The 18,000-nt window shown below is 45.9% G+C and overlaps 1 protein-coding gene across 1 annotated transcript in view; it reads right to left on the bottom strand.

Annotated features, from left to right (window-relative positions):
* The window catches only part of LOC122923201 (protein TAMALIN-like), a 41,402-nt gene extending 24,279 nt beyond the window's left edge, over positions 1-17,123 (bottom strand). Inside the window, exons 1-3 of the mRNA XM_044273940.1 lie at positions 16,962-17,123; positions 8,904-8,958; positions 6,822-6,924 (exon numbers count right to left, since the gene is read on the bottom strand). Of these exons, the coding sequence (XP_044129875.1) occupies positions 6,822-6,924; positions 8,904-8,958; positions 16,962-17,002 (199 nt within the window). The 5' untranslated portion in view covers positions 17,003-17,123. The remainder of the gene's footprint in view (positions 1-6,821; positions 6,925-8,903; positions 8,959-16,961) is intronic.
* Between the last annotated feature and the right edge of the window lie 877 nt (positions 17,124-18,000).

Raw genomic sequence — 18,000 nt, forward strand, 5'->3', positions numbered from 1 at the left:
CAGTTCCAGTGTCGCTCCCCAAGCGGTGGGAGAGCATGTCAGGCCTTTATCCACCACACCCTCTCCCACCGACCGGAGAGCGACACAGTTCCAGTGTCGCTCACCAAGCGGTGGAAGAGCATGTCAGGCCTTTATCCAACACACCCTCTCCCACCGACCAGAGAGCGACACAGTTCCAGTGTCACTCCACAAGCGGTGGGAGAGCATGTCAGGCCTTTATCCACCACACCCTCTCCCACCGACCGGAGAGCGACACAGTTCCAGTGTCGCTCACTAAGCGGTGGAAGAGCATGTCAGGCCTTTATCCACCACACCCTCTCCCCCCGCCTGTAGAGCGACACAGTTCCAGTGTCGCTCCCCAAGCGGTGGGAGAGCATGTCAGGCCTTTATCCACCACACCCTCTCCCACCGACCGGAGAGCGACACAGTTCCAGTGTCGCTCACCAAGCGGTGGAAGAGCATGTCAGGCCTTTATCCACCACACCCTCTCCCCCCGCCTGTAGAGCGACACAGTTCCAGTGTCGCTCCCCAAGCGGTGGAAGAGCATGTCAGGCCTTTATCCACCACACCCTCTCCCCCCGCCTGTAGAACGACACAGTTCCAGTGTCGCTCCCCAAGCAGTGGGAGAGCATGTCAGGCCTTTATCCACCACACCCTCTCCCACCGACCGGAGAGCGACACAGTTCCAGTGTCGCTCCCCAAGCGGTGGGAGAGCATGTCAGGCCTTTATCCACCACACCCTCTCCCACCGACCGGAGAGCGACACAGTTCCAGTGTCGCTCACCAAGCGGTGGAAGAGCATGTCAGGCCTTTATCCAACACACCCTCTCCCACCGACCAGAGAGCGACACAGTTCCAGTGTTACTCCACAAGCGGTGGGAGAGCATGTCAGGCCTTTATCCACCACACCCTCTCCCACCGACCGGAGAGCGACACAGTTCCAGTGTCGCTCACTAAGCGGTGGAAGAGCATGTCAGGCCTTTATCCACCACACCCTCTCCCCCCGCCTGTAGAGCGACACAGTTCCAGTGTCGCTCCCCAAGCGGTGGGAGAGCATGTCAGGCCTTTATCCACCACACCCTCTCCCACCGACCGGAGAGCGACACAGTTCCAGTGTCGCTCACCAAGCGGTGGAAGAGCATGTCAGGCCTTTATCCACCACACCCTCTCCCCCCGCCTGTAGAGCGACACAGTTCCAGTGTCGCTCCCCAAGCGGTGGAAGAGCATGTCAGGCCTTTATCCACCACACCCTCTCCCCCCGCCTGTAGAACGACACAGTTCCAGTGTCGCTCCCCAAGCAGTGGGAGAGCATGTCAGGCCTTTATCCACCACACCCTCTCCCACCGACCGGAGAGCGACACAGTTCCAGTGTCGCTCCCCAAGCGGTGGGAGAGCATGTCAGGCCTTTATCCACCACACCCTCTCCCACCGACCGGAGAGCGACACAGTTCCAGTGTCACTCCACAAGCAGTGGGAGAGCATGTCAGGCCTTTATCCACCACACCCTCACCCACCCTCTCCCAAGGACACATAAAAACGTTTAACAGAATTTTACTGATTAAAAAAAAACTATATATATATATATACGTCGCTGAGTTGCCATACTATGGGTGAATAAAGCTTCACATATCTTCACTTTTATCCGGAGTGCAGTCCTATTTTTCTTTAACTATATATATATATATAAATAAAACAACATTAATATAAAAATTAAATCAACAAAATCACAAATCCCGGTATTGAGGATTTGGAGGAGGAGGTTGGGGGGTGGAAGGCAGTGCATGGCTTGATCCCTCTCCACCTTCGTATGTTCTGGTGGACACTGAAATGTGTGATGTGGGAGGAGAGACAGCGGAAGTATGCAACCGGGATGGGGATTGGGTAAAGTAGTTGCCCGAGCCAGCGAAGAAGGAGTGGTGAAAGTTGATGGTTGAAAATAGTTAGGAGGAGAGAGAACAGTGGTGAAAAGGCTTGGGGGTTGGAGAATGGGGAGGTGGTTGAGGTGGACGGGTTGGAGTTTGCGGAGGTTGGAAGTGGTGAGGAGGTTGGAAGGGGTGAGGATGTTGTGGTGGGGGATAGGAATGGGACGTGGGATAGGTTGGTGGTTGGGGGACGGAAGTTGTGCGGTGTCTCAAATCCCACACCGCATCCTCCACCCTACGTCTGAACTCCAACACCTGGTCGGGTGTGAAGTCCGCCACCAGCTGATTAACTGATGGCCAATAGGTTTGTAGCGGGCCCGGCTGAGAAAACTGCGCCACACACTCCCGCAGACTTCTCAGCTCGGCCTCCATGGCTACAATCCTATTGCTGTAACCACACAAGGTCTCATACAAGAGCCTTGTGAGGTCTTCATAATCAGCTTGGCGGCTTCTACCGGCCCTCTGGCGACGCATCAACGCCTCAAAAAGTGGCGCCATAACGGCCATTGTTGCGTCACCAGGGGGCACCAGTAGAAGACGATTTGGATCCTGACCAGGTGCTGGACGAGGTGGAGAGGGATCCGCGGGTGGCAGCTCAGCAGGGACCGCCTCTTGATCACTTTCACGAGGAGGTTCTGGCGCCCGAGTACTGCTAGTTGTTCTGTTAAAAAAAAAAAAAAAATAGCATAGCAGTACGGCTGCCGACGGGTTCCACCAGACCCACTCGGGCGATTTACCTCCTCGTTATAATCTTTCTTATAGCGCCATCGCACCATGACTGACATCTATGAAAAATATAAAAATAAATATTACTCTCAAATTACAGGCATTACCAAACTGCAGCCCTACAGCTGTTGCAAAACTACTACTCCTGACATGCCTGGATAGGGCATGCTGGGAGTTGTAGTTTTGCAACAGCTGAAGGGCCGCATTTAAAAAATGTAAGGCTACTTACTGCAATCTTCCTGTTGGCCTTCACTGAGGTCGTCCCAATCCGGAAGTATTTTGCAACAAATCTCCATCCACAGACTCCGGGTCGGGTGATGGTCTGCATGGCGGCGGTCGGTATGGTCCCAGAGTGGGACACGTTCCTCCACCAGATGGATGACCAGTTCATTGTCAATATAGAATCCGGATACTTCCCCCTCATCCGTTCTGGCAGAGGCCCTTGAACCCTAAATAAATGAGAAAATAAATTAATAATTAAAAAAATATATATAATAATTTACACATATGATATAACAAGATTCAATAATGAGATATACTCAAACGTCCCCGACCGCCGCGTGCTCCCCGGCGCCTTGTGGGTGGTTGCTGACGACCTCTTGAGGCAACAGTAGGATTAGACTAAAATAAAAGAATATCAAACTTAATATTCTAAAATTTAAAAAAAGAAGCAAAAACACAAAAAAAATATTAAAAATTTACCGCTTCATGGTGTCCACCCTCCGACTTCCTCCTCTCCCGCTGTCGGAGCAGGGCCGGAACACCTCTCCTCCGTTGACGATTGCTGTGAAAGAAAAAAAACATTAATATTTTGGACATGGGATAATAAAACATGACCTACCGTATCCAAGCGAACTCGTTGGCTTGGAGGAGAGTTCCCGGACTCACTTGTAGAGCCTACTGAAACAATTAAAAATAATTAAACAATTGATTTTGAATCATTGAAAATAATCCCTTGAAAATGATACTTACTGGACACTATCAGGTCTCTCTCCCAAAAAATATAACCTAAACAATGAAACAAAAAAAATGAAAATTATCAAAATAATATTAAACAACAGTACCACCTTAACCGGGGGACTACTACCCGCAACATCCTCCATGCAGTCACCCCAGCTGCATTCCCAAAGCAAAAGCACTTGGGACTGCACGGTGGGCGCAGCATTCCCCAGGGGACTACTACCCCCCAACATCCTCCATGCAGTCACCCCAGCTGCATTCCCAAAGAAAAAGCACTTGGGCCTGCAGCTGGGGTGACTGCATGGTGGGTGCTGGGGGCAGCATTCCCCAGGGGACTACTACCCCCAACATCCATTTTCTGCCTGTCTAGGACATAGTAGAGTAGTTAATGTTTTTCCCAGGGACAGACACACACAATACTCACCTCCAGGAGCTGCTTTCACGCCCTGTCTTCTCCCGCGCGGGTTGTCTGTGGAAGTTATAGACCTTCCTACTTCCTGGCGCAGACGCAACTTCCGGATCCGTCGTTGCGTCGTAACAACTGAAGATGTTAGGAAAGATCCGTAATAACACATTTCAATGGGCATTTATTCCGGATCCGTCGTTGCGTCGTAACAACTGAAGATGTTAGGACAGATCCGGAATAATACATTTCAATGGGCTATTATTCCGGATCCGTCGATGCGGCAAGTGTTCAGGATTTTTGACCGGAGCAAAAAGTGCAGCATGCTGCGGTATTTTCTCCGGCCAAAAAACGTTCCGGTCCGGAACTGAAGACATCCTGATGCATCCTGAACGGATTTCTCTCCATTCAGAATGCATTAGGATAAAACTGATCAGGATTCTTCCGGCATAGAGCCCCGACGACGGAACTCTATGCCGGATCCGGACAACGCAAGTGTGAAAGAGCCCTAAGGCCTCATGCACACGGCCGTTGTTTCGGTCCGCATCCAAGCTGCTGTTTTGGCGGCTTGGATGCGGACCCATTCACTTCAATGGGGCCGCAAAAGATGCTGTGTGCTATCCGCATTCGTTGCTCCGTTCTAAGGCCCCGCACAAAAAATATAACCTGTCCTATTCTTGTCTGAGCTTTGTCCATGCCGTTCCGCAAATTGGGGAACGCACATTGACGCCATCCGTGTTTTGCAGATCTGCGGACCGCAAAAAACGGAATGGTCGTGTTAGAAAGCTCCTTCAGCTGACAATGTTTCCGCCCCACTTTCCCACAGACATTTCAGCCTAATGTGTAACATGCCATCTACTACTGGGGAGGAATCTGGACACCCCTCCCCCATTTACATAAGACGGTGCATTAAGCAGCTCCAACCTGTAAGGCCGGCCATTCACATGAAACACTGTGTTCGGCCACCACTCTCCTCATCCCCTCACATAGGGACAGAAGTGGAAGACGCTAGTAGACATATCTGGAGCAGCCCAATCCTTATATCTCCTGTAATATGCAGCCAAGGGAGGGTCAGGAGGCCCCGACCCATATGCACATCTAATATGTATTGCCCTCTTAAAAGGGATTCACTCAGCAGTTCTGGCCATTCAAAACGGCTGAGAGCACTAGGTGGGGGCTGGGAGAAAGCAGGAAAAACAGATATCAGGAGTAGTGTGAATAGGAACTTTTTTATGCTTCTGTAAATGTCCTGAAGCAGAGCTATGAAGTGTCCTTCCCCCTGCCCTAAATGACAGATGTACTGGCCTCCTGGTTGGATGCTACAGCTGTCACTTAGAGCAGAAGGGAAGGGCTGTGAACAAGCTTAATGCAGAAGACAGAGCTCGTCAAATTGCAGAAGCAGTGCCTAACAGAGTAACAATTAATATTCACACTACTCCTGATAATAAATGCTCCACAAAACAGCTATGTGTCCTGCTTTCCCCACAGCCCTTACCTAGTGCATGTTCAACAGTGCGGACAGATTCTCTTCACCTACTATCATTCACAGAGGACATATGGATGTGGCCGATATAAAATGGAATCTCACCATGTACGGCTTCCTTTTGAAAACGCCTCGGAAGTAAAAGTTGTGCATTTTATTATCAGTCTCTCACCTCAGTTAGGATTTATTTCTATGTTTTAGCACAAATGATTCCAGCGCGGAAAATATTAGATACACGATAGTCAAAATGTTTGAAATTCTGTGACAGAAAATGGACAAAGTGCATTGCTGAGCAACATTCAGTCTGACCGCACGCAATTAGGCCTCATGCACGCGACCGCCTTCCGCAAACCACGGATCCGCAAAACGTGAAGGGTGTCCGTGTGTGTTCCGCAATTTGCAGAACGGAACGGACAGCCATTAATATAACTGCCTATTCTCATCCGCAAAAAGTGGACAATAGGACAGGTTATATTTTTTGGCGGACCACGGAACAGAGCAACGGATGCAGACAGAACACGGAGTGCTGTCCGCATCTTTTACGGCCCCATTGAAGTGAGAGGGTAAGCATCCGAGCCGCCAAGACTATGGCTCAGGTGCGGACCAAAACACCGGCCGTGTGCATGAGGCCTAAACAATACTCAGGTCGTGTGTTGTTGCATCTCCCGGACCCACCGTAGCTCCCTGACCCGAACTGCCTGCACCAGTGACGTATGAGAGGTCAGTTCCTATCTGATAGTGGCTCTACTGTACTGTACTCACATGGATGATGCGAGTACAGTACAACAGACCCGCCATCAGATAGGAATGGGCTGTTTTATACATCGCTATGATGCAGTCGGTTCGGGTTAGGGGAGCAGCAGTCGGACCGGGAGATGTGGCCAACACGGCCTGTCTTTCCTGAATCATCCCTGAAACTTCTTACCAAGACATAATGATAGTACAGACTATGCAGGGACCTGGTCTGATTAGATAAATGACCAGAGGTGACATTTTTCTTCTAGGTGATAGGATTTCTCGTAGTCTACCATTTACCTCTCAGGCATACATACCTGACCATACTGTCAGTCATAACCACTATAATACATATACATAAGCAACTGTGTTACCCGGTGATAATAATTACTCTAAGGATCATTAACTGGAAAGCGAAGCTCAGACGGGAAGTCACGTCTTTGGTTTCCTAAGCAAAGCCACTCGCATTACTTCTAACGGCAGGAGGATGATGGCGAGAACCCAAGGAAATTCTAGACAAATGCCTTGAACCGAGGCAAATGGAAAAAACCTGTCCTGGGGGCTTATCGAGAAAAAAAAGAAACACACTTACCAATTTTCAACCCACACCACGCGGCAGGACTTCCTTTGTGTACCCGACAGACAAACATGAACGTTTCCACAGCGTTTTTGTCCTTGTGATGTAGTTTGTACGTCTAGAGAAGGGGAAGAATGGTACATGTGTAATTCAGAGACAAGGATAAAGAGGAGGACGGATCCCTGGCTAGAAGGCTATGAGGCCAATGTGACACTAAAGATTGGAAGGAAACGTTTCGGGAAAAGCTGTCTAGCTTGATATTGAGAGAGAACACAAGAATAAACCTCTGCTGGAAATGGCCAGACGCTGCGCAAACACCTGGTCTGAACACGTCCTAGGAACCATGACAGGCGGCTGCGCTGGATGATAATCCAGGAGCCCGGCTAATAATTAACCCCTTGCTGGATCCATAATCACAGGGTACATTTTATTAATTCATACTTGTCCAGTACTAATAAGGGATTCGAGATGTACTGAAGCATATTCTAGGAAAGGAAAGGCATCAAAGAAAAAAGAGGTGGTCCATCATGTTCCATCAAACACCCCCGTGAGACGGCATCTCTTGTTCACGAAAAGAGCTAAAGGGGTATTCCGATTACAAGTTACCCTCTATTCTCAGAACTATGAGATTTTGGCTGAGGTCCTACTGCTGGAATCCCACTGATCACGAAAGGACTCCACACCCCTCTGAGCCCCCCAAAACGGCCACTCCATTCATCTCTAGTGATAGGGCACTCCAGCTGCTGTGAAACTACAGCTCCCAGCATGCACACTCAGCTGTTCTTGTAAAGGAGGATTCTGGGAGTTGTAGTTTCTGAACAGCTGGAGTGCTGATCCCTTTTCTAGAAATAGCTGGGCGCTGTACTTGGCTGCCTCCAGAACTCCCATAGAGATAAACGGAGCCGCAGTGTGCTTGAACGACCTTCGGCCCTAAGGGTTAAGGGGGCTCCCATTCAGTGTAATATTTATTCTCCATCCTGTGGACTGTGAATAACTTGTGACAACTGGAATATCCCTTTAACTTGTGTAAATCACAAAGGCCTTCATTCATGACTTTAAAGGGAACCTGTCCCCGGGATTTTGTGTATAGAGCTGAGGACATGGGCTGCTAGATCGCCGCTAGCACATCCGCAATACCCAGTCCCCATAGCTCTGTGTGCTTTTATTGTGTACAAAAAAATATTTGATACATATGCAAATGTCCCTGAGATGAGTCACGTACAGGACTCATCTCAGGGTAATTTGCATATGGCTCAAATGTTTTGTTTTACACAATAAAAGCACACAGAGCTATGGGGACTGGATATTGCGGATGTGCTAGCGGCCATCTAGCAGCCCATGTCCTCAGCTCTATACACAAAATCCCGGGGACAGGTTCCTTTTAAGTCCGTTTTTTTTTTTGTTGCATAAACTAAGCCTTTAAAAAAAAATATAACAAAAACAAACTTTGAGTGAATTTCCCTTTTTACACCGTGTGTTCCAGAAGCTAAAGTCAGCGAGGCTTGCTGGCGGGGGACATGGGCTAGAACTCTGAAACAGATTTATTAATACTAAAGCCAGAAAATGGTGCACGTTTCGGCATAAATCTATTCCTGCTCATAGGCTCAAGTGTCACATTTATTCAGAGGGGCGCCCCTTTTTGAATCATTTGTAACATTCACATCATACGAGTGACCTGACCATAAATATACACGCCAGGCTGAGCATGCATGGTTACAACCATAGAAAAAGGGGTCGGGAGTTGTTTAGGGAGTTGTCCAGTTTAGAAAAGCCATTTTCCTATACCCTATTAGAGATTTAGTGGGGGGGGGGGGGGTCACATTTCTTGGCCAGAGTGAAGAATGGTAAAAAAATAAATAAATAAAAAAGGCCTCTTTTTCTGGAGGGTGTCCTGTACTGCCCAGTACTGGGAATAGGCAATGTGCCATGTTCAGTTCCACCTGTGGTGGCGCTCTAGAGCTCAATGAATATGGCTGATTTCATGATCATTGGATCTAACAGTATCACAGAGGTTTGACTGTAACTGACCAGAAAGCCTCAGAGGCAAGGTGATGAGGCTCCTGGTGATGAGACGCCATACTAGCCGTCACCACTCACCTGAATCTCAAATCCAAAGGTTTCACAATCTTCTTTTTCTAAAGTGACTGTTTTCCTGGAAGAACAAAGAAAAGAGTCTCTTTTATATTTAATGCCTTCCTTCCCCCTTCACAGTCGCTTGCCACTAACCAGGACAAAGCGTACGTGGCGCGTCTTGCACAATACGTCTCCCTGAGGCTGTGGGCTGCTGACATAGAAAGCCACAACAGCCACCAATGCTTGAGGAGCCCGTTATTCAAGAGTCTCCTTGAAAACTTAGTTGTGCATAAACTCCATCTACACTGTGCTACCTGAAAAGCAGTCCACTGACCAACAAAGTGTATATTAACTATGCATTATAGCAAAGAAAGAATGGTGAGCGATGCTCCTCCTGCACAAAAAGTATACGGTTCCCAACTACAATAGAAACGCCTAAGCAGAACATGGAAAGCAGATGCCATAGCAAACCAAAACCAGGAGTCTTGTAATAAATATCCTATAAAAAAACAAAACACACCCATGGGTGTCAATAGCCTAATATATATACACACAGTGGTGCACCTTCATGTAAAAAAGACTACCCAATGTCCCGGTGTAACTGGACGAGCTTATACGTACAAGAAAAAAGGAGAACTGAAACCTCTTAGACTCCAATGCTGAAAAAATATTATGCTTTATTGAAAACTCAATCAGTGAATAATAAAATGCCATAAAACAAGGGGAGTAGGGAGCACAGACGCCTTCCCAGCTCTACAATGTCGACATAGAAAATCACAAATCCATTAAACATTGCTGGAATTACATAGGAGTCCAAATGTAAGGTATGGCTGAATTACTGAAATAATGTGGGAAGTGACCAGAAGGGGAATCCACACGTAAGCACAACCCGTGAGACAGGCGGTGGTGTGACCTAACTGGACCTGCGTCCCACCAATGTAACAGTGAGCCAGACCAAGAGATGGAATGTAAATAAATGAAGGGACTCACCAAGAGTAGATGCGACCTGGATATCTGGGATGGCGTTACCCCCAGGCGCGTTTCGGCGTACCTTTGTCAGGGAGTAACGCCATCACTGTGGGAGTAGCTATTTAACAGCCCCTTAGCCAATCGTGTCCACATATTGATTCTCACCAGCTGAACATACATTTGCGCACAGTGTGCGGCGGTCAGGGCTCCGTGATCCAACACCGTTACAGTATATTACTATAATGTGTAATAACGATATCATAGATGCCCAATTAAATACATCATTATCTCATATCCATATTTAATATAAAATGGTGACGTTCATGTCAATAAATATAAAACCATAAATTACATAGACAGTGTCACTAAAAGGGTAATCGTGAAACCCCACAATGGATTGTATATGCCGACCAGCGGTTCCATATAATGGTGTAATAACATAATTACAGGGACTCAAAGAAATAACATGATAGCAGCATTACCAAATCAATATGATGCACCACACATAATGAAACACACGATAGAACGATAAGGGAATAACACGATGATAAGCTTCCAATATACGAATAGTGTCATGGAAGAAGAGCGTCATGGCGCAATGGAAAAAAGAATAGATGATGAAAGATGTGAGCAGTGAAACTTGGAGATAAGGAGTAAATATATAGAAGGGTCATAAATACCTATGTAGATGAAGAGCAGTAACAATGATGTGTGGTGAGTAATACTGTATGAGTGATGTACTGCAGCAAAAAAGTGTAACCAAAATGTCTATCGCTGAAGGCTGTTCTATCATGGGCAGAAATCCCAGATGTGAAGAAGGTGCAGAGTGCGAGAGAATAATGAGGAAAACACATATATCATTGGTTTTATATAATATATAGCTGTAAAAAGTGATAACACATAAAAGCCATGATGCCCCAAAGCATATATTATATGTAAAGTCATAAATCACCACAGTGAGCACATCACAACGCACACCTGCGGGCACAGTGGAGCCCTGGGTCCCCAGGTGTGCATACATCAATATAACAACCTATATACGCAAAAGAATCCTGCAAAAACGTATAATGTTGGACAGCATAATTTATATATACATGTGGAGATATGATGTAACGTCAAATAGTCCAGGATCAGAGAGGAGCCATGATAGACTTCTAAGGTCCCATTTCGCAAAACATCTATGAATACAAAGAACAGCAAATTTGGCGACATAAACGGGAAACAAGGCGCTCATAGGGTAGTCATTTTTGGTAGATAGTGTTAGATAGAGTACTGTATCAGTAATTGCACTCACCTTCTGGTGTTTGTGCTTGTGTCAGCACAACACTTGCAAAGGCGGGGGGGGCTATGCTGCCGGTATCTTTCTCAATCCTTGGAGTCGCCAGTACTCCAGAGGAGTGATATAGAATGCTGTAAGAGGGCTGTGTACTAGCTTGTACACACTGTGATACCTTTTGGCGCAAAACCACAATAGCGAATATCGTCTTTTTACAAATATTTATTTGTTCATTTCTAAAAAGACGACATTCGCTATTGTGGTTTTGCGCCAAAAGGTATCACAGTGTGTACAAGCTAGTACACAGCCCTTTTACAGCATGAATACAAAGAACGGCACCAAGCGGCAGCTTTGCTAGTACATGGCCTGAAAAAACTGGAAAGTCAGGTTAAAATAGTAAAATCATAACAAAAAACATTAAAAGCGGTAGTGAAAATACCCCACAGTGATGGTCCCGGTGATCATAGAAATGACGAGAAACCCAAATTCTCATTGAGTCCCCTTGGACGTAGAGTTCCACGGGTCCATATCCACCGGCTCTCTTTTTGGGCTAGTTTTTTTTTTAGATATTGCCGGCTCTTAGGTTGGGCCTAATGCAGTCAATCCCTTTCACTTTGAACAGACTGGGATTGCATGCATGATATTCTTTGAAATGCCCTGTGTGTCGGCTGCTGAAAGAATATCTTTCACGTGTTCGCGTACCCGCACCTTCAGCTCACGAGTAGTCAGCCCTATATAGATTTTCTTACAGGGACATGAAGCATAGAAGACCACCTTTGAACTGGAACAGGTAAGGTTGTGTCGAATTTGAAATGTCCGTTCACCAGATGAGTTTACGAAGTCACATGCCCGTTCCATATTCGGGCATGCGACAGACTTCCCACATGGTTTGAAATCGTTGGTTGGTCTTCCCAGGCCAGGGAACAAAGGTACAGTTACTGGTTCAAGATAGCTTTGAACCAGAATGTCACGTAGAGTGTCTGCTTTACGTGCTGTGATGAAGGGCCTTGGGGGGACAAATTTGCCAAACACCGAGTCATTGAGAAGAACAGACCAATGTCTGTTCACAGACCTCCTCATTTCCCCCCAACGTGAGTGATATTTCGTCACGTACCTGATGTTATTGTCTTCAGATTTCTCCTTCCTTGGTTGCAATAAATCTGTTGAAGGCTCTTCGCCCTTTGGTAGGCTTTTTTTATGGAACGATGGCTATATCCCCTTTTCCGAAGGCGGTGCCGTAGATCCATGGCCTGTGTTTCGAACGCCGCATCTGTAGAGCAAATTCTGCGCATCCTTAAGAATTGCCTAATTGCTATGGCATTGACCGTGCTCCTAGGATGTGAAGAGGATGCATGTAGGTAGGCGTTAACTGAGGTTTCCTTACGATGTACGTCAGTCGCAATGTCACCATCCCTCGTCATACTTATAGACACATCCAAAAAATCTATGTGATCTCTATCGTACATGTATGTAAGCTTGATATTACGTGTGTTTGTGTTGAGAATCCCGAAACACTCATGTAGGCCCTCGGGGGTGCCCTGCCAGATAAGGGAGACGTCGTCTAAGTACCGCGCCCAAAAAATGGCGTGGTCCATGACGACGTGTCCATCTAACATGAAAAGGTCCCTTTCCCACAGCCCCAGGAACAGGTTAGCATATGAGGGCGCACAAGCCGCCCTCATTGCTGTCCCCTGGAGCTGCAGGAAAAAGGACCCATTGTGTTGTTATTCAGCTGTTTGTACGCCTCTGTCAAATACATTTTACGAGGCCATATGACAAGGTTTCCACCTTTATCGGCTGGCTTATATATAACATCAGGTATGCTCTTCAGTTTCTCCAAGCTTGATCGTTGTGTTTTTGTGAGGTTATCACTGCGTACCACCCTAGGTATTTTTTCAAAGTCACTGCTGACCAGTTTGACAAATGTGTCAATCGCTGTGCATAGTGACTGAGGAGGACATTTTTGGGAACTAGATTTCATAGTGGGGGGGTACGTCACCTTTTGTTCCACCATCCTGTTCTAACAACAGGTCCTCTAAAGTACGGAGGGCCAGTTGTTCAGAAGGTGTGGTAAAGACCTCAGGGTGCAGATCTTTGTGATGCCATTGTTTCATCATCAATGAGCATCCAAACATGTGTAGGTCTTTTATAGCTGCAAATTGATCAAATTGGGGGCTCGGTGCATATGATAGCCTTTTTTCCAATAAGGTAATGTCTGAAAGAGAGAAATCATACTTAGATAGATTAATTACCTTAAGGTCCTTGGTAGGTTCCATGTTGGTATTTCTCCGATCTTGTGCCCTTTTGTTTCCTGTACCAGGTCCATAGTCCATCTTTCTTTCATTACGGGTAAACCTAGTGGATTGGGCCACATATGTCTGTGCCTCATCCATAGAGGCCTGCGAGGATATTGAAGATGATCTACTTATGGATCTTGCTGCCTCCTGGTTTCGCCATCTGTATACCCTTTTTTGTTGGGCGTCCATGCTGTCCCTCATAAATTTCTTCATCTTGAAGTCCTGAATTTCTTTTTCCTAGGTGCTATATTTCAAATCTGTTTCCTCTTGGAATTTTTTCAAATTCTCAGAGCTGCAATCCCTAGTAAGTTTCATCTGTAAGAAGGTACGCCGAAACGCGGCTCGGGGTAACGCCATCCCAGATATCCAGGTCGCATCTACTCTTGGTGAGTCCCTTCATTTATTTACATTCCATCTCTTGGTCTGGCTCACTGTTACATTGGTGGGACGCAGGTCCAGTTAGGTCACACCACCGCCTGTCTCACGGGTTGTGCTTACGTGTGGATTTCCCTTCTGGTCACTACCCACATTATTTCAGTAATTCAGCCATACCTTACATTTGGACTCCTATGTAATTGCAGCAATGTTTAATGGATTTGTGATTTTCTATGTCGACACTGTAGAGCTGGGAAGGCGTCTGTGCTCCCTACTCCCCTTGTTTTTATGGCATTTTATTATTCACTGATTGAGTTTTCAATAAAGAATAATATTTTTTCACCATTGGAGTCTAAGAGCTTTCAGTTCTCCTTTTTTTCTAATAAATATCCTAGTCAACATAGAGAAAGCAACGCAAACTAGGAATCTGAAATGTTTTTAAAAATCTTCTATACTGATGGTAGGACAGGTCATCAATATCTGATGGGTGGGAGTACAAAGCCTGGAAGCCCCACTGATCAGCTGTATGAAGAGGAGGCGGCGGCACTCCAGTGAGCGCTGCATCCTCTTCCTAGACCAGTGATGTCACTTTCATTGGTCACATGGCAATTCAAATGAACAGGCCTGAGCTGCAATACCAAGCACAGCCGCTATTCAATGGTCAGCGCTGTGCTGTGAGGCCGCCGCGCTCACCGGAGTGCTCCCACCTCCTCAAACAGGTGATCGGCGGGGGTGCCTAGAAATAAATATATATATATATATATATATATATACACACACACACACATATATATATACATACGCACACAGTACAGACCAAAAGTTTGGACACACCTTCTCATTCAAAGAGTTTTCTTTATTTTCATGACTATGACAGATGTAGATTCACACTGAAGGCATCAAAATTATGAATTATCACATGTGGAATTATATACATAACAAAAAAGTGTGAAACAACTGAAAATATGTCATATTCTAGGTTCTGCACAGTAGCCACCTTTTGCTTTGATTACTGCTTTGCACACTCTTGGCATTCTCTTGATGAGCTTCCAGAGGTAGTCACCTGAAATGGTCTTCACTTCACAGGTGTGCCCTGTCAGGTGTAATAAGTGGGATTTCTTGCCGTATAAATGGGGTTGGGACCATCAGTTGCGTTGTGGAGAAGTCAGGTGGATACACAGCTGATAGTCCTACTGAATAGACTGTTAGAATTTGTATTATGGCAAGAAAAAAGCAGCTAAGTAAAGAAAAACGAGCGGCCATCATTACTTTAAGAAATGAAGGTCAGTCAGTCCGAAAAATTGGGAAAACTTTGAAAGTGTCCCCAAGTGCAGTCACAAAAACCATCAAGCGCTACAAAGAAACTGTCTCACATGCGGACCGGGCCAGGAAAGGAAGACCAAGAGTCACCTCTGCTGCGGAGGATAAGTTCATCCGAGTCACCAGCCTCAGAAATCGCAGGGTAACAGCAGCTCAGATTAGAGACCAGGTCAATGCCACACAGAGTTCTAGCAGCAGACACATCTCTAGAACAACTGTTAGGAGGAGACTGTGTGAATCAGGCCTTCATGGTAGAAGATCTGCTAGGAAACCACCGCTAAGGACAGGCAACAAGCAGAAGAGACTTGTTTGGGCTAAAGAACACAGGGAATGGACATTAGACCAGTGGAAATCTGTGCTTTGGTCTAATGAGTCCAAATTTGAGATCTTTGGTTCCAACCACCGTGTCTTTGTGCGACGCAGAAAAGGTGAACGTATGGACTCTACATGCCTGGTTCCCACCGTGAAGCATGGAGGAGGAGGTGTGATGGTGTGGGGGTGCTTTACTGGTGACACTGTTGGCGATTTATTCCAAATTGAAGGCATACTGAACCAGCATGGCTACCACAGCATCTTGCAGCGGCATGCTATTCCATCCGGTTTGCGTTTAGTTGGACCATCATTTATTTTTCAACAGGACAATGACCCCAAACACACCTCCAGGCTGTGTAAGGGCTATTTGACCATGAAGGAGAGTAATGGGGTGCTGCGCCAGATGACCTGGCCTCCACAGTCACCGGACCTGAACCCAATCGAGATGATTTGGGGTGAGCTGGACCGCAGCGTGAAGGCAAAAGGGCCAACAAGTGCTAAGCATCTCTGGGAACTCCTTCAAGACTGTTGGAAGACCATTTCAGGTGACTACCTCTTGGAGCTCATCAAGAGAATGCCAAGAGTGTGCAAAGCAGTAATCAAAGCAAAAGGTGGCTACTGTGAAGAACCTAGAATATGACATATTTTCAGTTGTTTCACACTTTTTTGTTATGTATATAATTCCACATGTGATAATTCATAGTTTTGATGCCTTCAGTGTGAATCTACATCTGTCATAGTCATGAAAATAAAGAAAACTATTTGAATGAGAAGGTGTGTCCAAACTTTTGATCTGTACTGTGTATATATATATATATATATATATATATATATATATAGGAAAAAGTCCAGTGGGAGCACCATCCAAAAGACGGCAATACCCAATATTATAAAAGTGAAAACGTGGGACTGAACTCCTGCAATGTAGTGAAATCAAAGAACTTTTATTCACCCATAATTTGGCAAACTTGCGACGTTTCGGCTCAGAAGAGCCTTCCCCAAGCATGGAAACAGTGACAATGAAGGTATATAAAGGCATACCCTAAGTGACCAACCAATCACAGTGTGGTTACAATCATAGTTACATTGAATACATCTGATGTGCATAAAGTGAGATGCGCTATGAGATCCACAATACAAGAACTATATACTTGCTTCTAGATCCAATAACCATATGATATACAGAACCTCAGATACATATATATGACATCTTTAGTAAGATTATAATAAAAGTGACTTAGTGTATCAGATGAAGATCACAAAGATCGCACCTCTAAAAGTCATGGCGCCAGCCGAGACCATCGCGCTCCATTGAGTGTCTTCAAAAGTTCATTGCGCATGTCACTTAGGGTATGCCTTTATATACCTTCATTGTCACTGTTTCCATGCTTGGGGAAGGCTCTTGTGAGCCGAAACGTCGCAAGTTTGCCAAATTATGGGTGAATAAAAGTCCTGTGATTTCACTACATTGCAGGAGTGCAGTCCCACGTTTTCCCTTTTATATATATATATAAATAGTATATTATGTCTTACCTGTGATACTCTGAGGCCTGGCTTACGTTCTCCCAACCCATTGGAGATCCCTAAATGAAGACAAAGAACGGTGACACATGAATGATACATCTACATGCAATACATGGAATCATTCTGCAATAATTAATATAGGAAAAAGTGAGAACAAAGGAAAGGAAACAGTTCCTATTAATAAACGGGCGCCTTATCTTCTGAACAAACCCAAATGTTTGAATAGCACAGGGTTTGACAGCAGAGTCTAAAGACACCTTTACATGGGCTGCTGATCAGGACAACGAATGGTCCTATGAACCTTGGTTCCTGATCAATGTCCCATGTAAACATCCCGCTCTGTTGTCGGCTGCACGTTCTATTCGGCTGTACAGATGCCAGCGTGTCAGCAGGACGGGTCACCGTGTACACAGGGGATGTTCTGCTGACAAACTGAAGGGGGACGGTTCTGCAACTTTTTGCATTTTTACACCTCTCACTCCAGTTTTGGAATGTGGGTGGAAAAGTGGGTGTGGTTAGCTATGTTAATGAGTTTCACTCCAGATTTATCATTGAGACTTTTTTTTTTTAAAGTTACAAAAAGTCACAATCTGGAGTAGGAAAACTGGAGGAGCTTCTCTAGACAGAAGTGTTAGGCCCCTTTCACACGAGGGAGTTTTCCACGCGGGTGCAATGCGTGGCGTGAACACAACACTCGCACTGAATCCTGACCCATTCATTGTGTACATGAGTGGTTTTTTTATGCATCAGTTCTGTGTTTCGTGAAAAACGCAGCATGTTCTATATTCAGGGTTTTTTCACACAGCACCATAGAAGTGAATGGGGCTCTAGTGAAAAATGCATTGCATCCAGAAGCAGGTGCGGGTGTGATGTGTTTTTCACTGATGGTTGCTAAGAGATGTTGTTTGTTATCCTTCCTTTTTTTATCATCAAAACGCATTTCACCCGCGTGGAAAAAAATGAAAAACTGATCGCAATCGCAGATCAAACTGACTGAACTTGCCAGCAAAATGGTTTGAGTTTTACCTAACGCACCCGGTGCCAATCC

The sequence above is a fragment of the Bufo gargarizans genome, unplaced genomic scaffold (assembly GCF_014858855.1).
Source record: "Bufo gargarizans isolate SCDJY-AF-19 unplaced genomic scaffold, ASM1485885v1 original_scaffold_1346_pilon, whole genome shotgun sequence".
Taxonomy (NCBI): domain Eukaryota; kingdom Metazoa; phylum Chordata; class Amphibia; order Anura; family Bufonidae; genus Bufo; species Bufo gargarizans.